Below are 27,037 nucleotides of genomic sequence, written 5' to 3'. Positions count from 1 at the left end.
GTCTCTGAACGTGTGCTCAGCCAGGGCTCCCCTCTCCTTCCCACATTAAGCACTCTGCACTCCCTCCCACATCAAGACAAGCAAAAGAAGATGAAAGGAAATAAAAGTAATCCTCAGCTTTACCATACTTCTTGTTTGGCTGTACATGAAAGTCACCGTGGCAGCACGGAGCTGTGGATTTCTTTCAAGCATTTACATTTACCACTATCAAACTATTATTTTATAAAACAGAACTGGTTCTTCCAGACATTTCTTCCCTATTTATTGTTTAAAGATCTTACACACTGGACTCTGTTTCCTATACCTCCAGAATAAACTCACGAGGGCATTTGCAGACCCACAGACCCACGCAAGAGCTGGCTTTCCATAATTTCTATCTAGAACAAGCTTATCGTTTAGATCACTCCTGATGACAGCGTTCCTCTTTCCAGACACGCCACATAGTGCAGAACAGATCTTCACCTCAACGCACGAACACCGTTTCCAGCGGTGCTTTCGCGTCCCCGTCCGCAGCCAAAGGCGCGGCACATTCCACCGCCGCTCAGCTGCTCCGCGCACTGCAACGCAGCGCTGCCCGAAGCTAAGATTCCCCGCGCCGTGATCCAAGCGCTGAGCGGTCCTCAGTGCGAGGCGTGGGCCGTGGGCTGCCACGCAGCTCGCTACCCACACCTGGCCGCCAGCCCCCCACGGGCACTCCGGCCCCGCCCGCGGGCGGAGGGAGGCGGCCTCGGGGCGGGTTAAAAGCGGCGGTGGTGGAGCGGGGAGGGCTTTGAGAGCTGCGGGGCGGCGAGGCTGGGAGCGGCCGTCCGCTGGCATCGCAGCCCGGGATCCGTGCCGTGCCGCTCCAGGTGAGGCTCCGCCGCGGAAGGCTGGGGGTCAGGGGACCGTGGGCTCGCCCCGAGCGGCCGCCTCGGGGCTGCGGGGAGGGACCGAGGGTTTGCTGGAGGGACCGAGGGTTTGCTGGAGGGACCGAGGGTTTGCTGGGCGCCCCGCAGCCGATCGCTGCGGCAGGGAGGAGCAGGAGGCTGTCCCGCCGTGTTCTGTGTTCGTTTTTCCCCCCGCAACTCAGCTTCAGAACCGCGGTGCGAGCGCACACCTGGAGCTCGGGATGTTGGTCCCGTTGGGATACACCTCAGACAGTTACTTTCCTTCAGTCTTCGTTAGCCCCATTTTGGTCATTTGATTTCTGTGGCCACGCGACAGGTGGGAGGAAATGCTTCACAGGGAGTGCAGTTATCTGATCGCTGCCGTGAGTTTGGATCAGCGTAAAAAGCTGCACAGAATGCTGCCATTCTGCAGCGAGAACACGAGAAGCCTAAGGAATTCCAGCCGCCTTTTCGAGGCTTTTTTTTTTCCTTACCCAACGTAACCTCTCCTCATGACAGCAGACGTGACCTCTCCCTCCTGCCTGGAGGCCTGTCTGTACAGGCTGGGCCCTCGTACCACGGGTGTGTGCATCCGTCGCTGGTGGTGTAACTGCAGTGGGGTGAAGGAGTTCTCTCTTTTTTTCTTTTGCTGTTACCTGAGAATTAGCAAACTTAAAGACCTTACCAGCACGATAAAGCATGCTCCCTGTGCCAAGAGGAGCAGGAGCCCTCGCCCAAGGCCAGTGTAGCTCTTCTGAATGGCAGACTGAGCTCTGCCCCCTGGAAGATGCTGGACCAGCTATGCAGGTTCCTGGCTGTGGATCTGACGCGTTTTGTCCGGTTCAGTGATAGCTTCCAAATGGCTGCTGAGCAGTGAAAGCTGAGTCCTGAGATCGAGCTCTGCCTTCAGCAAAACTTAAGCTTTGATTGTCAAAGGGTGAACAGTGAATTTCCTTCAAGAGCAGAAGGGAAAAGAGCAAAAATGGAACTCCTCTGATGTTTGGCCTCTTATTTATCTGGAGTGTGATAGCATCTAGAAAATCAATGTAAACTTTTCAGCTTCTTATGCTCTCAGCCCTCTGGCTTTGCTAATCTCCTTTTTGGACAAGGTAGCAATGAATGTGGAAGGGCAGGCTCAGCAATACTGTCCCATGCCTGCTGGTCAGTAATGTGTATGCACACAGCCCCGACTGAGTTGACTTGATACTGTTTCTCAACAGTGAAATCAAATGCTTTACTCCTAGAGATGAAGGCTGTGTTAAGCAAAGGATGTGTCTGAGCTGCAGGACACGGCTTTAGAGGCCTGCTGGAGGCAGCTGGGAGGAGTTAGGGCTTCTGATGAAGATGGCCAAGTAGTACTTGAAGGCAGGGCAAGCATAACACGGCCTCCTAAGGCTTTGACATTAGTAAAGAAATGCTATGAAAATCATATGTTTTGTCAGGATTATTTCATGTGATTATATCATTTTCTATTGCCTTGGAAAGTGCACTGAGAGCCTACCACAGAAAGGGAGAGAGGGCTTGGGGGATGCAGGAAGAAAACATTTGAAGGCATAACTTATTTCCTGCCCAAAACCTATTTAGAAAAATATCAGATTATGCTTCTCTCATCATAAATATATGGAAGGAGAGACTCTAACAAGCTGCTTGAATCCACAAATACATGGATGGAATTAATAGAATTAGAATTATTAATTGGAATTAATAGAATTCATGATTTAGGGATTTGATTTAGTAGTTGGGTAGGGATGGTGATAGGAGGATGGTTGGACTAGATGATCTTGTAGGTCCTTTCCAACCTTATGAACCTATGAATGAATGTGACTTGCATTTGTCTATGACTTGAGCGAGTGCTGGGAAGTCCTCTTGCTTATAGAAAGTTTGGAAATGATTCTTTGCTGCTTGGAAAGTGATTATTTGGTATTTTATGTCATCTTGCAGGTAGAAGAACACAGAAAAGAAGATGGACTGGGGAGCTCTGCAGGCCATTTTGGGAGGTGTAAATAAACACTCCACCAGCATTGGGAAGATATGGCTCACGGTCCTGTTCATCTTCCGTATCATGATCCTGGTGGTGGCTGCAGAGAGAGTCTGGGGAGATGAACAACAAGATTTTGTCTGCAATACACTTCAACCTGGTTGCAAGAATGTTTGCTATGATCACTTTTTCCCCATCTCTCACATCAGACTCTGGGCCCTGCAGCTGATCTTCGTTTCCACCCCTGCGCTGCTGGTGGCCATGCACGTGGCTTACAGGAGGCACGAGAAGAAAAGGCAGTTCAGAAATGGTGAGAAAATTAATATTGAAGAGCTGAAAAATGAAAAGATTCACATTCGAGGTCCCCTGTGGTGGACATACACTTGCAGCATCTTCTTCAGGATCGTCTTTGAAGCAGTCTTCATGTACGTGTTCTACTACATGTACGATGGGTACCAGATGCCTCGTCTGGTGAAGTGTGATGCGTGGCCGTGCCCCAACACAGTGGACTGTTTTGTGTCTCGGCCTACTGAGAAAACCATGTTTACTATTTTCATGCTTGCTGTATCTGGGATCTGCATGATGTTGAATCTTGCTGAGTTGTGTTACTTGGTGATAAAAATTTTCCTGAAACGATCTCGGAAAACAACAGTTTTAAAATAATTCCCCAGTTCCACAATTGCTTGGCTGCCCAGATCCCCTCAAAATATACTTAAGCATCAGAAAAAAAAAAAAGGTAACATTTTTACTCTTGAGGAAAAGGATGAAAACAAAAGGGCATATTTTCATGATAGCCTCTCTAGGAAGCTGTCACTGAGGCAGGTTTTAAGATTGTGAACTAATTTGGTATTCCTATATCCACAAACAGAGAGGTCAGCCTTCTTGGCTGTGTCTTTTCCAAGTGTGCTTCCTGCTGTGGTGGTCACTTTTCAAAAAGTGGGAATGAGAAGGCCTAGTGCCACACAGTGGGATCACACACAGATTGCGTCGAATGACAGTTGCCTATGTGGCAGGGCACTTTTGTTTCCTGCTCTTTTTCTCCCCAGCATTATGTGAAGAATCTCAGTGCAGTAGATTTTATTTGATGAGACTTTTTACTCAACTGAGCTTCCTTCAGCAGTGTTTTTTTGTGTTCTTTTTTTATTTTTTTTTTCCCAGAAAATCTCAGAAAACTGCCTTGTTTCATTCTGGTTCTTTTGGCTCTTCAGAGGAAGTGCTTCAACACTTAAAGCATGATATGCAGCATCTCATACCTATTGGCAAGCTGTCATTTTTTTTTTACCTTGTTTATCCTCTATAGGTTTTGCTCACAAAACGTTCAGTTCTGATTTCGTTCCTTTTAAGTAGCCGCATCAAACCACTCCCAGTCTCTGTGACATTCTACCCTGTGAGACTGAAACAACTTTCCTTGTTACCATAGGATCAGCAAGAATTGCAGAAAACTTGCACGGCTGAAATAGCAGTTTCCCAATCAGAAGTCAGGGGGAACTTGAAAACTTGATGTTCACATTGCTGTGTTGTGAACTGTACGTTATTAACTTGAGCTACGAGAGTCAGTCTTATGTCTCCAGAGCAGTCTCAAAATGTGTTGTTTTGTGCCTCTCATTGGCAGCTATACCAGCACATGCAGCAGTGCAGTGTCCCTCCATAGCACTTGCCCATTGAATAATCTTTGAATAAACTGACTCTTCCTCTTTAGCTTTAATAATGCTCTTTCATCTGGGAGGACAGCAAGTTACCTTAGGTTCTCTTTTCCTAGCCATCTCCTCAAATACTTTCATCACTTCTGGATAAACTAAGCTGCCTGAATTAAGACTCATGACCTCTCACTGTGCACTGAAAGTGGAGCACAAGCAGGCTGCCACTGCTCATGTGCTTGTCCAGAACCTGACTGCAGATGGAAATCGTTCATCAAACATGATAGCAAGAAAAAAAAAAGGAACAACATCCTTAGAAACATGAACAAACAAAAATATGAAGTCATTAATAATGAGCCAAACTGGAAACTTGTTCTGTGAAAACATCCTTAATTCAACTCTAAATAACAAAGCTTGGCACATTTTGGGTTTGTGCTTGGTAAAGTTCCTGCACTGTTTTGTGTACAAGTACAAAGAGAACAAACTATCTACACTCCCGGTGCTCTAGTATTACATTTCTTTTGTAACAGCACGATTTTTATTTTCTTCTGAAATCATAATTAAAGGTACATTTGTGGTGTCCATTTTCTGTATTACTTACATGTGCCTAACGTGCCTAATGAAAATCTGTTTACTTCAATAGAAACCAAATGCAGCAATAATACATTTAATAGCTGGGAGCTACTGCAAGCATTTTAGACTTCTGCTGCAGGTTGTTTTTCAATCTGTTGCACTGCCTTTGCTATCAGTTACATCCTGTGGTCCTTTTGAGCCCATAGTGGAAGGACATATGTGTGATCTGTGCTAGAAAACAAATATGTTGTGTAAATCAGTCTTGTACTAGTGAAACTTCAGCTGGAAATGGCTCACAGTTAATAACATAAGCTCTCCACTGAGGAGAGAGTTTTTCTCATTGTGCCTTTAACTGGAACTTGGAATACAGTGCACCAAAACTGGCAACACCAACAAGATAAAACTAATTATCTTCAGCTAGTAGTTGGGAACCAAAATATCATACAAGGAGAAAAAGACTGCAATTGAGAAAGTTGCTGAAAGTGACCAAGAAGGTACTTTGATCCAGCTGTAGCACTGGGTGTAATAGCTCTACCAGGAGATGCTTATTGTCTCTGAGATTTCTGCTTATACGTGACTAAACTTTGTAAGAGAACAAAATAAAACAAGTTGTCTGATACTTAATAGGAATTAAGCCCTCTACACTTATCTCTGTGTTCTACATTGCATGGTTAACAAATAATATATTTCATACAGATTAAAATATGATGCTGTTTTGGAACTATGTGCGCTCTTTCTTGAAATAGTGTCTATGCACACTTTTGCATGTGGATCCTAGACTGCAGAATGAAGGTTACAAGAATGTTGAAGACTGAGGCAACAAATCTGAAGTACTGACTGTAAAAGGAGGCTGATTCCTTACTCTAGGGTACAGCACAGACAGGAGATGAAATGTCAAATCATGTGCTATCCAAACTGGGAATTGTTGGAGTGCAACAGGCTAGAATTATACCTCTGGTCTGAAATCACCAGAGGCTCTGTCAAGGCTAAATTTTCATCCCAAAGCAATGAAACTAAATTTATAAACATACTATGATAACTGAGACTTAATTATCTAAGACCATTAGTCTTAGCCAAGACTAATGATCTTCAAGATACTTCAGGAGTTACATGTATTTTCTTCCCATCCTACCAACTCAGCTTGCTGTCATTTTCTTTAACATAATATATTTATCTTCTGTAAAGTTGTCCCAGCTCTGACCTAGGTATTTTCTTTATACACATACCTAGCCACAAACAAACAAACAAGCAAACGAACACATATGTATATTTGTATGTATATATATTTAAAACTTAGGTTTGGCAATGAACTAAGATTTAATTGTCAAACTCAACTGATTAAACAAGTTACATCTATGACCTTCCACCTCTGAAAACTCAGCTTACAACTACTGTCACTGAAATCTATCATGGCTGATCCCCCAGAGCTATCCTCATCTTCACAACTGGCCACATAATTGTACACAGCTCCTCCCTTTCTGCCCTGTAGATCACCAACACTAACACAATACTCGCTTTTTCATCTTCCTGTGCAATGCTCTCTGCAATCCATTGTATTTGAATGAGACGTTTCATAATAGAAAATCTCCAAGCATACTGCCAGGTAGCCAGATGCTTACATCAGCCTTTCTGATAAGGAACCAGTCGCACGTAAGAAGGGCATAGGGTTTAAGAAAATATGTCTAGAGTGAGCTGGTGGAGAACGTACACAGGAGGCCTATGAATCACTTCAGGTTTTGGATGTATGAAATGCTATGATCAACTGGTATTTACTTTTTCATTGTATCTTTGAAGCGGCTCACATATAGCGTTGGTTTCAGGCTGCTGTTTGAACAGCAGTGTATTTTCCACACTACTGAGAACCAAAGAGCATTTCACTCAAAGTGCGGCACAGGACCCAGAAAAATAAATACAGCAGTGAGTGAATGCAGTGACAATAGTTCTAAGCAGGCAGCATTTTTCAGAGGACAGGCTGTGCTGGGCAGGCTGTCTTGCTTGGGTAACATATCTTTGCTGTCCTCATGGCAATTACAGCTAGCTGTAGTAAAGCAAAAACAAAAACAAAAAACAGCAATCTTAAAAACTGTTTAATTCAGGATCACAAAAACTGGTTACAGATGTTTCACAGGTCATTTGCAGGACTGAGGGTCAGTCTTTAAGACAATTCAAGACTGCCTCCTCCAAGTAATCCACACATCAGCAGGATTGCTGCACCTTCTTTTGATGGGTTGAATGTAACATCTGCTGTCTATTTGGTATCCAGCTATCAACATTTCTTTAGTCACAGGGTTCCTTTCCCTTGACCTGAAAGTATTATGGCAGTCCTAGTATAGAGTTAACCCTTAATCTCGTTTCTTAGTTTCTCCAGCTGAAAAACAAACATGACAGAGCAGGATTGATTAATCAAACATCATTGTTAGTTAAGGTCAGTGCAATGACAGGTGCCAGAAAAAATATTTTTATAATTATTGTGTGGTAAACATTTCAAACCTATTGTATGTTGCATCATTACCATAATACCTGCTTATGGTTAGTCACATCCCTGCCCTACATATTGCATCCTTTCCATGGACCGAGTGCTTAATATACAGTGTAAAGAGCTTCCATAATCTCTCCAATACAAATGAACAAAAACAAAACCTGCACATACCCATCTACATACAAGTGCAGGTGGAACAAACTGACTGAATCATTCTGTCACTGTCGTCTGATAGAAGACCGAGACATTGCAACATGGATTTGTCAGGAATAATTTATGTCTCTGCCATGATAAAAGCTTCTGTATATAGCAGTAAAATAGTTGTTAATGATTCATTGGCCAAGTGTGAAGATCTACCACATAGGATAACCTCTCTGCACCTGGGAGGAACTGCAGATACTTGTTAAGATAGGCTTGGAGGTCAACAAGATCCTTATCATTGGAAGAAATGGCATAACAAAAAAAGTTTGGGACTTCCTTTGGAAAGAAGTAAATGATAGTGCTGTGAAACACTAAGCACTTGCAAGATTGTAGGAGGGAAAACTGTTCTGAAGCAAAGAACAAAATAGCTGATGTTTGTAGTTGACCATCAGTGAAATATGAGTCAATAATGTTACTGACTTGAAAAATATCATTCTGGTATGCATTAAAGGTTTGTCAGAAATACAGTACTGGAAATAATAATTCCACTCCTCCTTAGCACCTGCAGTTCCTTATCTGGAACCTACTCTGGGGCACCTTCTGTTAAAAAAAGTTTATCAACTAGAGAAATCAATGGGCCAGGAATAACAGATGAGCAAATACTGAAAACACAGAACCTAACAGGAAAGCTTGAAAGAAGCAGGTCAGCCTGGAAAGGATTGAAAAAAGATCTGCAGAACTCTCCAAATGTGTAAAAGATTGTGGCAAGGAGGATGAGGTTGTTCTTTATATCTGCTGGCAACAGGGTAAGAAATAAAAGGATCATGTTGCAATGAGATTTGGGCTCATCACTCCCAAAAGCATTTTGTGGATGATGGACTCTTCATCACTGAAGACTGTTAAATGGCAGCTTAGTCCAAGGTATGCTGAGGGTGGTCTAGATATACAATTCTTCTATGGGACAGAGGGAACTTTTAAAAAAACGGTGGGGGAGGGGTGCCCAGTTAAGGAGTGAAGTTGTACAGCTTCTTTTTGCTGAGCCAAACTCACCTACTAAATAAGTTTATTTTTCATATGAATTCAAGTCTGCATGTCAGTGCAAGGCCTACCCAATATGATCTCTATCAGCACAGTTCCTCCGTGCTTTTAGCAACCATGGAAATACATTCTTGCACTATAATACATTCCACCTGACAAAAGCATATAATGTGGCTCTATGAGAAAATAAAATTGTAATCTGTATTAATGAAGTTAGCAATGGATTTCTTTTTCTTCTCAGCAGAGTGGATAGAAAGCTCCTTCTGCCTCAGTTTTCTACCCAATTGCCTCCCAATTGGAGGAAGACCAAAATCCAGACATATTCTAAGTTTTGCTGTCCAGTTGACTATACACTGGTGGATTTCCTGGTAGTTCGATCTGCATTCAGGAGAAGAGTCAGAGGAATAACATGCCATTTTGGGTTATGGGATTCTTTCAGTGCAAAAGCAAACCATTAGGTGGTGTAACAGGTTAAATTTTGCACAGATGTTTTCCCATATATAAATTTTGCTTGGTTTTCTATTTCAAAATAGGAGACCCGTTGCTGTTCCTCTGTGTAGAAAGTATACAGTATTTGAGGTCCTGACAAACTCATGATGTGTGTCAGTAAGGTATATTCCTGGTGAATATACCTTACGTTTTATTTGCTTTTATCCTGAATACAATGGAAAAGAACATCAGTCAGGGAAGATCCTTGTTTAGAAGCTTTGGCTGTGTCATTATATAGAATCACAGAATCATAGCATAGTTTGGGTTGGAAGGGACCTTTAAGGTCATCTAGTTCCAATCCCCTGCTATAGGCAGGGACAGCTCCCTGTAGACTAGGTTGCTCGCAGCCCCATCCAGTCTGGCTGTGAATGCTTCCAGGGAAGGAGCATCTACAACCTCACTAGGCAACATGTTCCAATGTCTCACCACCCTCACAGTAAAGAATTTCTTCCTACCACCTAGTCTAAATCTATCCTCTTTCAGCTTAAAGCCATTTCCCTTCATACTGTCACTGCATGTCCGTATTAAGCCCTTCAATTACTGGAAGGCCACAATAAGGTCCCCCCAAAGCCTTCTCTCCTCCAGGCTGAAAATTCTCAGCTCTCTCAGACTGTCCTCATAAAGTAGATGCTCCAGGCCTCTGATCACTGTCATGGCCCTCCTCTGGACCTACTTCAACATCTCCATGTTCTTCTTGTGTTGAGGGCCCCAAAACTGGACACAGTACTCCAGATGGGGTCTCATGAGATCTGTGCAGAGGAGCAGTCATCTCCCTTGGCCTGCTGGTCGCACTTCTCCTGATGCAATCCAGAATACAATTGGCCTTCTGGGCTGCAGGAACACATTGCTGGCTCATGTTGAGTCTTTCATCAACTGACACCACAAAATCCTTCTCTTCAGGACTGCTCTGAAGCCATTCTGCACAACCTGTATTTATGCTTAGGACTGCCCTAATCCAGATGCAGGACCTTGTACTTGGCCTTGTTGAACTTCATGAGGTTGACATGGGCCCACCTCTCAAGCCTGTCCAGGTCCCTCTGGATGGTATCCCTTTCTTACAGTATGTCAGTTGCACCACTCAGCTTGGTGTTGTTTGCAAACTTGCTGAGGGTGCACTTGATCCCAGTGTCCATGTTAAATAACACTGGTCCCAGCACCGACCCTTGAGGAATGCCACTCATCACTGGTCTCTGATTGGACATTGAGCCATTGACCACGACTCTTTTGAGTGCCAATTCCTTACTGTTCACTGTACTCATTAGTAGCACTCGTTTAAAGTATTAACACTGAAGTTATCTCCTGTTCATTCCTGTCCCATCCGCATTTCTCTCCCACCCCACCCAACACAGTTCCTCCACAACAGGACCTTTACTGTGCCTGAATAGTTGTTTGCACAGCTGCAGTCAGCACTGGATTGAGAGTCCCTCAATCTCTAACTAGTATGAAAACAAGCATTTTTCTGGATTGATTTTTAGCAGGATCAGCTCCTTGATCTGGCTTACAGGGGAAGAACATGAACAAACGTTTATGTTTACATGACTGTGGGGCAATAGGCCATGGTGTAGGGCAAGAAGAGCTGTAGGGAGTGAGTAGAAGGGAATGGCAACATGTTAAGTTGCATTTACTGCTGCACACTGCAATTTCAAATTACAGCTTCTGGCTGTATTTTCATAAGTGGTTGCTACTAGAAAGGCAGAAGTCTTCCTACCTTTTTCCTCTTTCATTGGTGTACCTTCCCTGCACTCCAGTCCTTTCTACTGGCCATCTTCTCCTTTGCTGCAACACAATCTCCCCTCAACAGCTGTATGAGTTGTTTTAACTCACTAACTCAGCAGATAACTCACTGAACTCTGCTTTTTACTTTTTTTTAAATTCTTTTTCTTTTATCTTTCTGACAGGATTCTGGTCTACATTAATATATGCCAAATACTAATATTTCTGCCTTATTTCTTCAATTTTCTGACAGTAGTGTGGAAGAAAAGCTTCATGCATTTTTTACCAAATGATAAAAAGTGTCATTCCTCTGGAGATTCTATGCGTCCTGGGTCTCACTGCTACATATCCCAGAGAAATCTGATTTTTCATTGTATTAGGAGATTTCCCACAGTTTTCTTTTGAGACGAAGCCTGCTCCGTTGGTTAAAATGCCAGCCTAGGATGTCATTGCCATTCTCAGCTCTGCTTCAGATTTTTTGTATAATCTAGGATAATTCATTTGTGCCCCTATTCCTACAAGCTATAAATCTCAATAACTTGTCACCAGTTCTTATTAATATTCTGCATTCTCTGATGTGTTTGCCAGTAGTACCCAAAAGAGTAGAAAAATAAATACTAATTGGTACAGTAATAGCTATGTAGTATGAGATTAAGCTACTACTACAGTCTTTTTATTACCCATTTATTAAGTAGTTAATTCCGATTAACCCATGTAGAAAATGACGAAGGAAGGAAAGACTTCAGTGCTTCTTGCTTGAACCTGTGCCTTTTGGCAGTAGTCTTTCTCAGCATTTAAATATCTCTAGTGCCATCTTCTGTAGCACAGCGGCATTTCGAGTGAGTTCTTCGTATACCATGAAAGGTGGTTGCCACAACACACTGAACTGAAAGCATTCGGAGCTCCTTTTGAGGCTGTGTGGACACCATTGCAATCAGCACTGCCAAGCCATGTACCACTTCGATGTGGCTTGTTTACGACTAAAGATGTGCAATGCAGACTAGAGTTGCTCTCATTAACAGCATTTTGGAGGCACTGATATGGAACGAGTGATCCTCTTCCGTACTGGAAAACGGATGCATACAGTAGAAGTAGCATGAAAAACTCTGCTTTTCATCAGTACTGATCTGCAGATCTCTCTTTTTTTATAGGGCAGCAGCTCAGGTTCAGCCTAGGATTAATATGTATCTCCTTAACTTATAACAGGAGATCTTTTCATCATTTTATAGAGCTTACAGAACTGTAGGGGTTAGAAGGGTCCTCTAGAGATCATCTAGTCCACCCCCCCCCCCCATATATTAGTATATCTTAGTATATTTTGGGGAGAAAATTCCTACTTTTACTCTTTCCCCCTTTTATTTTGCTTCAGATCCTCATCTTCTAGTACGCAGCTAACAAATAGTCTGTTATACCTGCTCAGCATGCTTTCACCTTCAGGTTTTCACCAGTATATGATTGGCCTTTTACTTTTAAAACTTCTCCTTTTAGGTGTTTCTTGGGGCATTTTACCTTTCTGCTTCTGAATTTTCTACAGTCATCCCAGAGACTTGTCAACAGTCCAAAGCTGTTCTTGTTAGAACCCAGAAGGGAATTCTAGGAAAAAAAATTTATTAGACTCAGAATCATTGAATCATAGACTCAACAGAATCATAGAATCATAGATTCATAGAATGGCCTGGGTTGAAAAGGACAACAATGATCATCTAGTTTCAGCCCCCCTGCCATGGGTAGAGTCACCAGCCACTAGACCAGGCTGCCCAGAGCCACATCCAGCCTTGCCTTTAATGCCTCCAGGGATTGGGCATCCACAACCTCTTTGGGCAATCTGCTCCAGTGCATCACCACCCTCTGAGTGAAAAGCTTCCTCCTAACATCTAATCTAAATCTCCCATCTTTGTTTAAAACCATTCCCCCTTGCCCTATCACTATCAACTCCTGCAAACAATCATTCCCCTTCCAGTTATACACTCCCTTCAAGTATTGGAAAGCCACAATGAGGTCTTCTTGTAGCCAAGAGAAGGCTCCAAGAAGACCTCTTCATGGCCTTCCAATCTTCTCCAATCTAAACAAGCCCAGTTTCCTCAACCTTTCCTCATAGGAGAGATGTTCCAGCCCTCTGATCATCTTAGTGCTCCTCCTCTGGACCCATTCCAAGAGCTCTGCACTTTTCTTGTGCTGGGGGCCCCAGACCTGGATGCAGTACTCCAGATGGTGCCACACAAGAGCTGAGTAGAGGGAGGCAATCACCTCCCTCTCCCTTCTGGCCACCAAATTTTTTAGTTCAGCCCAGGGTATAGTTGACCCCCTGGGCTGCAAGTGTGCACTGCTGACTCATGTCCAGTTTCTTGTCCACCAAGCCCGCAGTCTTCCTCTGCAAGGCTGCTTTCCAGGAGTTCTTCCCCCAGACTTTATGATTAACTGAAATTACCCCAGCCCAAGTTCAACACCTTGCACTTGGCTTTGCTGAACCTAATTTGGTTCACATGGGCCCACTTCCCCAGCCTGTCCAGGTCCGTCTGGATGGCTTCTCTTCCCTCCAGTGTATCAACTGCACTGCTCAGCTTGGTGTCATCTGCAAACTTGCTGAGGGTGCATCTGACTCCATCGTCTGTGTTACTGATGAAAATGCTGAAGAATACTTGTCCCAAGATCACCTTGGGACAAAGGTGATCACATCTCGGACCTTTAAAGACTATCTTGTCCAACTTCTTTGCAATGAAAACAGACCCCTACAGATTCATCAGGTTGCTCAGAGCTCCATCCAGCCTGACCTTGAATGTCTCCAGCAATGGGACATCTACCACACCTCCGAGCAACCTGATAAAGGGCTTTACTATCCTTATTATAAAAAAACCTTTTTGCCTCTACATCTCCCCTCTTTTAGTTTGATTTCCCCTTGTCCTATCACAGCAGATGAGTCTGTCCCTTTCTTTCTTACAATCCCACTTTAGATACTGGAAGGCCACTATCAGGTCACACTGAAGCCTTCTCTCCTCTGGGCTGAATGGAGAAACAGTTTTTTGGTACGACCTTGTGTGGCTGAGTTTTCAGCTCTCTGACTGTAGAGAATACCAAGTGAAACTTATATGTTATTGGCAATAAAGTAGTTCTGCCTAATGTTTTCTTTTCTCAGAGTCACAGTCAAGAACACACAAAAGCTGAATCAAAATGTAGAGGACAATATTTTTGAGAACTAATGCCAAAAATACCAAGAGCCACCTGTAAATTGTTTGGACTATTCTGAACACTGTTGCAATAAATCAAGTTCTTCAAATGTTCTGCACAGCAGATGACAGATATTCTTGTCTGAGGAGAAAACACTACTCCAAATATTGCCCACAATGTCTTCTATTCATATCATAAACTCGATCAAGGGTATAGGTTCTCAGTCATGGATATAGGCTCTCATGTCAGTGGTGCCCAGTGTCAGGACAAGGGGCAACAGGCAAAAACTGGAGCACAGGAAGTTCTGTACAAGCACGAAGAACTTCTTTACTATTAGAGCAACAGAGCACTGGAACAGGCTGCCCAGAGGGGATTGTGGAGTCTCCTTCTATGGAGATGCTCAAGACCTATGTGAGCACTCTCCTTTGCAACCTGACGTGGAGAACCTGCTTTAGCAGAGGGTTGGACTGGAGGCTCTCCAGAGGTCACCTTCCAACCCCTATGACTCTGTGAAAACATGAAGACTCTTGTCATTTGTAGAATTTGAGGGATCTTTTAAAATAACACAGGGGACTGTGTTGCAGTGCTTCTTCCATTCTACCTGTGGAAGGATCTGGCCTGATGTGGGAGCATTAACTGCAGTCTGTGAAGGGCAGCTCTCAGGACTGGCAACCCTGTGGGCTCTAGTGATCTGAGGGAAAAAAAAAGCCAACTCAATTGCGTGAATACCTAAGATTTAAGATATATCTAACACCGCACGGAAGGCAGCGCAGACTCTCCCCTGTAAGGTCTACGGGCAGTGAAAGAGCTGCGTGAGAACTCCTCACGGAACGTCCTGCGCGCAGATACTCAATGCCGCCACTGGGCGGCGCTGCCCCGCTCCGCCAGGGCCGTGTGCCCGGTGCCGCCGTGGCGCCCTTTCCGGAGCTCCCAGCCCGAGGCGCGCCGCGCGCTGCCGCCCGCCCGAGAGCAGCCGGGCTGCGGGCAGGGAGCAGCCGGCCCGCCGCGCACCCGCATCCTCCTCCGCCTCCCGAGCGAAGCTTTGCAGGGCTCGTTTTCCCCAGAGTGAAACGAGCTATGAGCGAACGCTGTCCGGACTCACCCGAACGAGCTGAGCTTTTGCTACTCCCCGTAGCACCGCTCCCGCAACGCGTAAGTAAAGCGCCGCGGGCGGGTGCCCGCTCTGGGGGAGGATGCGGTGAGCTCAGCCCCTCAGCCGTGCCGTGTGCTGGGGGGACATCGCGGGTCTGCCCCTGCGCTCACCCACGGGACGGAGCCTGGCGCGGCGGAGCGGAGCGCCCCGAGCTGCGGGATGGTCGCTGCTGCTTCCCGCCCCGCTGTGCGTGTGTAGGGGATGGCACTCCCCTGTGCCACTCACACTTGAACACCGATGCGTATTTCGAGGCAGCTTTAGGCTAGGAGTGGAATTAAATCCAAATAAAGCAGAGACGGATTTGCTTCCAGCCTTCTAAGTGGCGCCACGCGGGGACCGAGCTTCTGCCTCGCTCCTCGGTCTGAGAGGTGCCAAAAACGTACCAGTTCGTCGCTTGTTCGCTGAGGACTCAAAGGGGATGGAAAGTATTTGAAATGAGTGAATGTTCTTTGGAATTCTTTGAGAATTTCATTAGGCAAACGTTTACTGGTGTTAGCAGAAAGAAAAGTTGTCAGATGCAAAAAGGTATCAGAAAGATGTATGAGTCCAATCCTGACTTGCTGAGGAAATCACATTAGCCCAGAATGTTGTACTCCCAACAACTGAGCATGAGGGAGCGTAGAAGAGCCTGGCACAGATAGGAAGAAGGAACCGAGCGAGTAGCCAAAGCTGCTTGAGTTTCCCTTTAAGGGAACTTTAAAGGGAGAAGGGAAAATCCCTCTGAAGCATTCCGGAATTAAACTAGGGAAAAAAAAAAAAAGCCCACAAAAGTGTATTGATTTTGATAGTACAGAAAAGTTCTTTAAGACGTTTGAAGCTTGGCACTCTCCCCTGCAGTTAATGTAACTTGCATGAGGTGCCCTCCTGCTTCAACCTGTCTAACTGGTGCCTGCTGCTCTGTACAGAAAAAGGGTCTTGAATCTTTGAACTGGCAGCAAAGCTCCTCTTTCCCTTGTAACTCTGGGGCGGGGGGGTGGGACGCTCCTTACTGTGCAGTTTTTAGATCCATGTGGCCGATGGTATGTGGACACTTGTCTGATCTGTCTCATTCATGCTCCACTCATTTGCAATGTAGGGGCTGTCCCCTTCATGCTCGACGGCTATTCCTAGTGCCCCGCTAACTCCACACTCGTCACCTTTTGGTGTTTTATTGGTAAGTCACTGCCTTTTAATTCCAAAGTAGAGCTCTAAGGTGGCATTTTAGTATGCTGGGAAAGAAAATGGGTTACTTTTTGTTCCTGTTTTTCTCCTGTGAGCAGAATCAGAATCAGAGCAAAGGTTTGCTGTGCCAGGGATCAGTTTTGCAGGTGGAGTGTGCTCTCCTCCTGGGCTCGAGTCCTTGCGCTTTTCCTTTCCAGGAGCCAGACTTTTCTGAAGTCATGAGATTTTGCCTAGGATTTAAGGAAAAGGCTCCGTTTGGTTTGAGATAGGGGGATCACTTCTCACAAATTTTTGAAGTGTAATGAAGGTGATTTTAGTTGCCTCTAAGTGTTACACTGAGCATAAAGAAAGGTGTTTTTCAAGTTTATAAAGCCAGTTATGAAAGTGTTACTTCATGTATGTATGTGTAAAAGACCAAATGCCATTAGGTTTCACTGAAAATTACAGTAGCTCATCCTTTCCCTTCACATCTTCCAGACATGGTCCACTGCAACTTTGTGCCAGGTGATAACTTTTACTTTACTATAATTTACTATAAAAGATAATTTACTGCAATGAAATATCACAAGTTAGGTTTTCTCTTTCAGAAGCATTTATTTTCCTCATTCTGGTTTGTTAAGTGTACATACTTTTGAAAAAAAAAAGCAAAGCCCAAGATGTTAGAGAGTATCAAAATAAATGAAAGTAAACATGGGCTGATTTTAAGAAACTATGTTCTGACAGAGATGCATTAGTCTCAAAATAATTGCTAAAGGACATTTTTCTATATTTGACAGTATTATAAAATTGCAAGTGGAGCAGATGTCATAATAAGGGAATGTATGAAACAGAGCTATGTAATTATTAATAGGTATGTGCATGCATGTAGATATATGCACACATAAGCATACTTATTAGTAAAATTATAAGTAATTAAAATATCATGTTTCATATAATTGATACTTCATGATGATGATCCTCTTCTGTGGTAGGATGAGAAATGCAAATAGAAATAATAGCTGTCAAGTTTAGAGATGCCAGGTTATCTCCTGTAGAAAGATGTATTTAACATGACAGCTTTTAAAATATGTATTCTCTTGCTCATTCTTTGTCACAGACACTCACAAATGCACACAGTATCCACAAAGCCAATTTTACTTATAATGAACTTGTAAGATAGTGGTAGAACATTAATTCTTAAACATAATTCCATGCCATTTCTTTATGAACTGCCTATTTTTCAGTATTTGTCTCAACTGAATGACATTTTAAGTGACACAAGCAGTGTATATAACTCCTAGTTCTTGTGAAATGATCCCAAGGTAGATCAACTCCTTACTTTTCATATGATTGAATCAGATTCTCAGTCACTCCCTTGCCAGTATTTTTCCTTGGATTTCATTTATTAATCTGTATTTTTTCCAACTACAGAAAGAAAAAGAGCTCTCTTTTCGCAAACAGTATGTGAGAATAGAGCTAAACAATTTCTTGTCTCTGTATTTGAAAGCATGATCAGCAGTGCTGGAAATAGTACTGTCCAGGTAAAGTTTAGTTCTACAAAGCTATCTGGGAAGCATTCTCAGCTGAAATATTGAGTAGTGGCTGTTTAAATCTAGATGTAGGTGTTTTGTTGTTGGAATTAATGGTGACAACTCAAATAAAACTGAGTTCTATGAGCCCTTAGGTTTAGTTCAATGTCATTTAATAATATTTTTATATCCAAGCACCCCTTTAAAGTGGCTGTTACTTTCGTATGATTTGCATTGGCTTTAAGAATTTCTTACTGGAAAATATATTAACACTGAAAGAAGATAAAAGACTTGGATCTCTGCAATCTCTCCAGCCACTGGAAATAAGTATACTTTTATTGCCTTTGGAAATGATGTCCTTCCCATATTATAGGTGATAGGCATATAGAGAAGGCAGTGATTGCTGCAGCCACTAGTAAAATATACATAGGGATGTTTCCTCTGCACAATTTAAATGCTGTGAAGCATCTGCACACTGCTTACACACTTTCTGAGTGAACTGCATGAATCTTCAGACTCTGGAAGAAGTCATTTAATTAATGTAAACATTAGAATAGCTTTTTAAGGGTATTCATTGAGAAATGCATGATTGTGCTACAACTTTGGTGTCCTGCTCCAGGCTGAGTGTTGATGTTCTGTAGCAAAAGAGAAAAAAACAACCCAAACATCTTCAGTAGTATTTGTGGGTAGATGAAGACTGACATATAAAGTTAGATTTCTTTGCTTTTCACAAATTACTGTTTTTCTTCTTTCACTAGGCACTAGGTAATTCTTCCAAAAAGCACAACAGCTCTTGCTTTGATCATACTCAACATTGCTTATTGATCTCTGTAAGAGATATGTCACAGTATACCTATACAAAAAAGATTTCTATTTCTGTTCACCTTAAACTTATCCTTTTTTTCATAAGGGCAGGTTGATTTCGTTGGGTTTTTTTTTGGTTTTTTTTTTGGAAAAACATAAAGTAGTATCTGTCTTTATAAAGAATAGTTTGTGCTCTCTGTCTCATTAGAACCATACGTATTGGTAACCATGCTAAAAATGGACCACAACTAACAAAATAAAGAAGATCTGATGTGCTAATTTTTGCTAAGTCAGGATCTTTCTATTACAAATATTAGTAACCAAAGAATAAACCTCTGATTACATATTTTCTGAACCTTCCACTTTGCTTGGTGTGACTAGAATGAGGCAAAGAGAACTGGTTGACATAGAGTAATGCAAAAGATAGAAAACTAAGAAAGTGCTGAATTTGGGATCATATTAAACTTCTTTAATCAATCCAGTATCACAGTATTTGTTATTCCTACATTGCAACTTTTGTGCTCAAAATAAAAAGGTTCCCCAAGAACATAATGGTAGAGCTCAACTGAGTGTATCTTTAAATAGTTTTGAGTAACATCAAGTTACAAAATGAATTGATAATTCCCTGAAAAAAAATATTTCTTGAGATTAAAATTCGTTTTCCATCCAAAATATTATACCTCTCATAAAATTAAATTTGAAAAATACATAAATATTACATTGGAATTAAAGAAATGAGAGTATGCTTATGTACTCTGCAGTTAGCATTTTGAGGGCAGAAATACTACACAAATACTACACTAAAACAATACTACACTAAAAACACCTGGAATATATTAAAATAAAGTAAAATTTAGTTTAGGACCAGGAACGTTACTACACAAAGTCAGTATTTCCTTGTTGATACCATAATTGACAATTTATCATAGAATCATAGAAACCCCAAGGTTGGAAAAGACCTACAAGGTCATCCAGTCCCACTGTCCACCTACCACCAATAGTGCTTGCTAAATCATGCCGTAATGGGAAGGCATTGTTTTTGCAGGATATATATTTTATTGTGGAAAAGGTTCTTGTTGAATTCACTTTTTGGTGATAAAAAGTGCATTAGCATTCTAGAATTTCCAAAAATGTTGCTTTTTTGTGTGTGGAAAAATACTCTTCTGTAGTTATAAGCATCTTATTTCTTCATAGTAAAATTAATTAATATATATAAAAAAAACAAAACACCAAAGTAACTGTAGTTACCTTAACAAATGGTTTGAAAGAAGTTCAGTACTGACTTTGGAAATGTTCCCTTTTGAATTTCAGTGACACTGTTGTTGGAAATCACAGTAAATTAAATACCAAAAATAGTGACTTTTCTCATCGGTGATTTGCTACACGCAATGATGAACTCCTCTTCTTGGAAACTGTAGCACACAGGTACTTAGACAAAAAGACAACAAGTGCATGCAAGTGAAAAGCGTGAAGTGTAATTCTATTACGTGAATAAAAATATGTGGAGATTTGTAAGGAAAATAACAGCATAATCTTTTCTGACAGTGATTTTTTTTTATTAATTTATTTTTTTTGCATCTAGGTTGTTGTATCTGAACTATAAATAGTAAGCATTTCTGAAAGTGCCAAGAGTAAAGTGTATTTGTGTTTGTTAGGTGAATGAACTGCACTTTTTACACATATTCTAATCAGAAACGGGCCAGGGGTAACAGAAATTATATCAGCAGTTTATAGCTTGTTTCTCAACTGAAGACAGCTAACAAGAATCTTATTGAAAATGTACAATCTTATATTTTGAGCCTTTCCAAACAATAATTAAATCACTGCCTAGAAGTGAACATGGGTAGCCATGCATGCGTTGGTGGAAGCCACTATGAATGTGTACCTGCTGTTGCTCACAGAAGCAAGATCATACTTCATGTGTCTATGCACAGCTGCTGAAGTGCCCTGAGTTGCTGTTTTTTAAAGAATTTTATTGATGTTTCAGTACATGTGGCTCAGTAACCACAAATGACAGGACAGGGGAAGAACAGTATAGAAACCTTTCAACCATTCCTCTTCATATTTATAATTTTCCCCAATATTCTAGTTACTCGGTAATTCTCTCTTCCTAAAAATAAACATGAGTAGGCTTGGAGAGCATGCTTGTTGGTGTGCACATTCCAGAATTATACTGTAAACTTTATATATTTTGAATCAAAATTTTTATGTTTGTACACTACTAAAATAGCAGACCTTAGACATTAGTGGCCTCTTGAGTGCTATAATAATTAAGTCCTGATGACAAATAAGTGACTTTGTATCACATTGCAATAAAAGTGCAGTCACATTATAATTAGAAAATTCTGATTAATTAAACTAATTTTCACCAGTTCTTTCCTGAAAATAGGCAAGAGCAGTTAGGGGCATCTCAGGTGAATTTCTAGCTCTGAATCCAGCTCATCTGCCACTGTGTACAGATGTTTACAGCTGCACTGGCTAGTAGAAGCACTAAGCATCCTTCTTCTGCGTTCCCCAAGGCCCACAGCTACACGAGACCTGAGGTTAGCTGCAAAAGCAATGCCTCCTATTTATTTACATGGAAACAACAACAGATAAAAAGAGCACAATAACAGTATTTCATAGGGCATATTTTCAGCTACAGAAAACTATTTTTCAACACAGTCACCACCATTAGCTATGCATTTTCACCAGTGATGCACCAAGAACCTTCATGCTGCTCAGAAAAATGTGCATGGCTGCTGCTGCCACTGCTGAAACATAGCACTCACTGCATCACTGTGCTCACATTCATGGTTTGATCTCCATAAACATTCAGCGCCATGTTTTTTCCACATGGAGGAATTCAGTTCCACAGTTTGGCCTCGTACGCATTTCCATGTTAGATGCCACTCTGTCAGACTGCCCCTCTGCTGCCGTCAGTTGCACTGCAACAGAATGTAATGGAATATTGGTGGGAATGTTCAGCTTCTACTGCCATCCCACCAACATCCACCTCTGATGTTAGGAGCCAAAAAAACGAAATAGGACACATTATTTTTGAAGCAGCCCTCGTCATTTGGAACATATTTGTGCAATATTCTGCAAAAGGAAGTACATTTAAATGTCATTATTGAAGAACAAGCTGTTCTGCTGCAGCATTGTATAATTACAATATTTTTTAACATTGCTCTAATTTTCTTATCACAGGATAGAAATCTGAAACCATGGGTGACTGGAGCTTTCTGGGGAGGCTGCTAGAGAACGCGCAGGAGCACTCCACGGTTATTGGCAAGGTTTGGCTGACAGTACTGTTTATCTTCAGGATACTGGTGCTGGGGGCCGCTGCTGAGGAAGTCTGGGGAGACGAGCAGTCAGACTTTACATGCAACACTCAGCAACCTGGTTGTGAAAATGTTTGCTATGACAAAGCCTTCCCCATTTCTCATATCCGCTTCTGGGTGCTGCAAATTATTTTTGTCTCCACTCCAACCCTCATCTACCTGGGCCACGTGCTGCACATTGTACGCATGGAGGAGAAGAGGAAAGAAAAAGAAGTAGAGCTGAAAAAGAGGGGAAGTGTCAAAGACAACAACTACCCAGGAGCAGCAACGTCTGGTGGAGGTGGCAATAACTTCAAGGATCCTCCTGTCAAAATGGGAAAGGAGAAGCTCCCGATCCGTGATGAACGTGGTAGAATCCGAATGGGAGGTGCTCTGCTCCGTACCTACATCTTCAACATAATTTTCAAGACGCTGTTTGAGGTAGGCTTCATTGTGGGCCAGTACTTCCTTTATGGTTTTGAACTAAAGCCAGTCTACCAGTGCAGCCGTCCGCCTTGCCCACACACTGTGGACTGCTTCATCTCGCGGCCCACTGAGAAGACAATCTTCATCATCTTCATGTTGGTGGTGGCCTCAGTCTCCCTGCTGCTGAACATGCTTGAAATATATCACTTGGGGTGGAAGAAGCTTAAGCAGGGCATGACAAGCCAGTACAGCCTTGAGATGCCTGTTACAACACTGACACCAGTCGTGGTAACAGGGGAATCCAAACCAGTTTCTCTGCCACCGCCAGCACCACCCGTGGTGGTAACAACCACTGCACCTGCTCCTGTTCTGCCTGACACACGCGCTGTCACACCACTGCTGGCTCCGGTGACCATGGCACCCTACTATGCTGCGGCTGCTCCTAGGGCACGACCCCCTTCCAACACTGCCTCCATGGCAAGCTACCCTGTTGCTCCACCAGTTCCAGAGAACAGGCACCGTGCTGTCACCCCTACACCTGTCTCCACTCCTGTCACCATCCCAACCCCCATCCCCACACCCACACCAGCAGTCATCAACTACTTTAACAGCAAAAGCAATGCCCTGGCAGCCGAGCAGAACTGGATCAATATGGCAGCTGAGCAGCAAGGCAAGGCACCCTCCAGCTCGGCAGGTTCCTCCACCCCTAGCAGTGTCCGTCATCCCCTTCCAGAGCAGGAAGAGCCGCTGGAGCAGCTTCTCCCAGCCCCAGCTGGGCCACCCGTCACCAGAGCCAACAGTGGCAGCAGCACCAGCTTGAGTGGAGCAAGTGGCAGCAAGTGGGATGTGGAGGGCGAGGAGGATCTGGCGGAGGAACGTCCCGTTTCGGCCACCTGCACCACCGTGGAGATGCATGAGCCACCGCTGCTTGTAGACACACGTCGTTTGAGCAGGGCCAGTAAGTCAAGCAGCAGCAGAGCCAGGTCAGATGACCTGGCCGTGTAGCGTGATCACTGCTGTGCAGAGGAGCAGGTGGCTGAAGGCAGAGCGGGCAGGGCACCTTCCCCGGGGAGGCCAGGCTGGCATGGGTGGGAAGGCCTGGGTTTCAAACTTTGATGCTTGCTGTTTTTGCACTCTGTGAGTTGTAGTGGGGAAAAATAGCAACGTTTTCTAATAGGTCAGGGGTGGCCGAAGTGCAGCCCATAGGCCAGGGGACCAATCCTGCTCTCTTTAAATGTCCATGGTGGATCTCCCAAGGGCAGCCGTAGTGGAGGCCTGCAGAGGTAACAGGTGGTGATGGAAGCTGGTCATGTGCCCTGAGGTTGACTTTCATTTGAGCAAAATGTTCCTATCCCTAGTGCCCATGTGCCTGCCCATCATCTCCTTCGTGCCCTTGTCTTCACTTCCAGCCTTTTCACATAAGCTCTGTGTGAGCAGATGCTATGACTTATTTTCTTCCTTTTAAATCCTGTGTAGCCCAATGGCAAACATCAGGATGGCACGCTGCCTGTTGGCACCTGTCATCTCTCTGGACCAACTTGCCATATGAAAGACCAAGGTGACTGCAGTCTCTTCCATATAACACAACTTAAGGAAGCCTTTGTGCTTTGGCAAATTGCCAACATGGTCCTCTTGGCTGGGCAAAGTTTAGGTAACCCCTGTAATAGATTTTACCATTTTGAGGTTCATCTTTCTCCTTTTTTTTTTTTTTTCCTTTCTCTTTTTTAACTCTTGACCTGTTAGGAAGTGTTCGGTTTGACCTTCTATTCAGTGTTTGCCAACCATGATCACATCATGTTTTGAAGCCCACAAATACATTTGAGCATGCTTGATTATAATTTTAGATGACTTCTGAAATTGCTTAAGGAGGACAGGAATGTAAACTACTCACCTCAGAAATGATTACACAGAACAATTTCTCTTCAGAAAGCAAGGATAATGGTTTCAGTACATTGTGGCCCTATATGTTGCCCATGGACAATCAATAGGATGAAGTAGAGCTCTGCATTTTAGACTATTAGTTACCAGCTTAAGTTTGTTGGAAGAAAGGTATTTAGAAGTAAACTTGAGTGCATATTTTTAAGTATTTGAACATTTCTAGAGTAATTTTGATCTGTAGATTTAAAGTTAATTGACTGTGTACTTACTCATTTTAGTTTGAGTTTTGATCTTACAAGAAAATGTAAGGGGAAGGAAACTTAACTAATGGTGACAAAAAATCCCAGAGCAGCATTATTTCCTGTTATGATCTACCCTGTCCCGTAACAGCAATCTGTGTAGTGTCTGAGAAGTCTGTAAAAACAGATTGAGACAATATTGTGTTGCAGAAAAGGTTGCTAAAATATCTGGGCAACATGCTGGTGGCTGATGGGTCTGTATTGGCTCCACTGAAGTCACTTGCAAAATTTCCATTCATTTTAACAAGAAGCAAGGTTTGGTGATAGAGCTTGCAGGCCTTATTCAATCAGAACTAAAACTGACATGGAGTTTTGGGAGCCAGAACGAGTGTAGATTTGTGGCCTTATATAAAGACTTTAAAATCCTGCTTTTGAAAATTGTGAATTTCCCTTAAAAATGAATGGAGGAAACTACTGGGTATTTTTTTCTAAGGTGGAGCTTTCCTTTTAACTGACTTAATCCTTCATTTCTTTGTAACAAATACTCTGATAGAAATTAGGCAGGATTTTGGATGCCTTGATCAGGCTTTTGGGAGTTTGGGTACAAAGCAACTCAGGATTAGGTTCAACTTCTGTTCTAAGCAAAATCCAAAATAACTGAAGCTCAGAGTCAGTCCTTTTGCTGCTGTAAATTGGATGTACTGTAAATGGAGAAGAGCAATCAAACACATTGGGATAGCCCTTCACATGCTGGAAGTATTTGGCCTGGCCTTGCAACCCTTACTCAGGCAAAGCAGGGTTATCCTGTAGCAAACAGCTGAATTGCCAGTTACTGTACTGTTAAATGTTTTCCAGAATGTGTTTATTTTATTCGACAGTTAAAATGTTCCCACCACTCAAGCTTGAAGTGGTCTGCTTTTGAATAGGCACAAGGATTTTCTCTTGGTCAGAGGTACTGTTCTGCAGCCCCTGGGCATGCTGTCTCATGGCTTCATTGACCAGCTTGTAGTGAACCAGGTGAGAAGTCATTTCTGATGCCACTGATCTTGGGGCAGACACTGCATTAAGAGTCAATATACGGTAGTACAGTAGAGGTACCTACTGCTAGGTGTTCAGCTTCAGGCATTCACATGTGGATTTTCTGTTATAAGCCATAAAAACTCTTTCTACAAGAAAGCCGAAAGTTGAATCCCACTTTCTGTTGTACCCATGAACTTGATTAAAGTTAGTGAAATTGCCTAGTTGTAAAACAAAAGGCAGAGTTTAGCACTTAAAATTTTTAGACTATTTAGTATCTGTAGTAGTTTCTACTTTAGGTAAAAACTAAGTAATTAGACTGCTGAAATAATGCAGTATGCATCTCTGCACATTAGTACATCAAAATTGATCGGCTGTATTTTCCTCTCTTATTTGTGAACAGTAAAGTCCGAGTCTTTCTGGAGTGTTTTTCCAGACGACCTGGAAAATGTGTTGCTTTTTTTTAATATTGAGGCCCAAGAGCAGAACTGACTTTCTGTTTTTTGGAGCCCTGTATCTTGCAGTCCTTAACTTAGTGCAGCCCCTACTGAGTAAGTCATGCATCCATACTGTATATATAAAATGAGAACAGAGATAGTTTAACTTATGATCAACAGATTCCTAGTCTGCCCTTGTGAATTAATGTGTGGTTGGACCTGCAGAGAGCACAGGTGCTTTTGTGGAATATATGGTATTTTCAGGCAGAGTAATTACTGGAAAGCTGTAAAAGATCTTTTTTTCTCTCTCTCTCTTTTTTTTTTTTTTTCCTTTTTCCCTGTAAGGTTCAGGGGGAGATATGTAACTCTTCTACAACCCCCAAGAGAAATTTGAGAGCAGCCTCCACATCAAAGCAGAGCTTGTCTGAGAAAGCAAAGCTACAGCTTAGAGGTTGTGCTTTTAAAATCAGCTTCTTTATTTTCCACCAAATATTTCTACAGTGTCAAGCTTCTTGGTTATCTACAATTTCATTTGGAGTCCACTAATTGCTCTTCGTTGAAGCCCAGGTAATTGTTTGAGCAGAGCTCCCCTTCAGTACTTACTCACCCTTTAGTTGCTGTGTCACATCTGAGATCAGATTTGTTGAAAAAAGACTCATTAATGTGGCAGAATTTGAGTACTTTAATTAATCTTTACTTACAAATTTTCACTAAACTCATGTACACGAGTAAAGCAAAAGGACCAAACTCAGGATTTGGTCTAATGCAGTGTTAACATAAGACTATTGCTTTTAATTTGTTAACTAAATCCCAAATAAGGATTACAGATAGAAAATATGTAGTGTCTAATAAGACATTTTCAGTACAGAAGTATTGGCTGGTATATCAAAAGGTGAGCGTTACAGTGATTTAAGGTATTTGCCTTGATTGTTCTTAAAAACAGATTAATTGCCACCTTCCATAGTTCTAGGAAAAATGTACAAACACAAACTAACTTGCAGAACAGACTGTTTGCAAAAATATCCAATAATTT

At 42.6% G+C, this 27,037-nt stretch overlaps 2 protein-coding genes across 2 annotated transcripts; both read left to right on the top strand.

Moving 5' to 3' along the window:
* Nucleotides 1-768: 768 nt before the first annotated feature.
* Nucleotides 769-3,551, top strand: GJB2 (gap junction protein beta 2). Its single transcript, XM_065730112.1, has 2 exons — nucleotides 769-848; nucleotides 2,808-3,551. The coding sequence occupies exon 2, from the start codon at nucleotides 2,830-2,832 to the stop codon at nucleotides 3,505-3,507; it is 678 nt and encodes a 225-aa protein (XP_065586184.1). The 5' UTR covers nucleotides 769-848; nucleotides 2,808-2,829; the 3' UTR covers nucleotides 3,508-3,551.
* Nucleotides 3,552-16,360: 12,809 nt separating this feature from the next.
* Nucleotides 16,361-26,797, top strand: GJA3 (gap junction protein alpha 3). Its single transcript, XM_065730084.1, has 3 exons — nucleotides 16,361-16,385; nucleotides 20,017-20,130; nucleotides 21,895-26,797. Exon 3 carries the CDS (start codon nucleotides 21,912-21,914, stop codon nucleotides 23,436-23,438), a length of 1,527 nt encoding a protein of 508 aa, XP_065586156.1. The 5' UTR covers nucleotides 16,361-16,385; nucleotides 20,017-20,130; nucleotides 21,895-21,911; the 3' UTR covers nucleotides 23,439-26,797.
* The last annotated feature ends 240 nt before the right edge of the window (nucleotides 26,798-27,037 follow it).

This window comes from Cyrtonyx montezumae, unplaced genomic scaffold (assembly GCF_038088225.1).
Source record: "Cyrtonyx montezumae isolate F1298 unplaced genomic scaffold, pur_monq_1.0 scaffold_12, whole genome shotgun sequence".
Lineage (NCBI taxonomy): Eukaryota > Metazoa > Chordata > Aves > Galliformes > Odontophoridae > Cyrtonyx > Cyrtonyx montezumae.
This window is presented reverse-complemented; position numbering and strand designations above follow the sequence as displayed.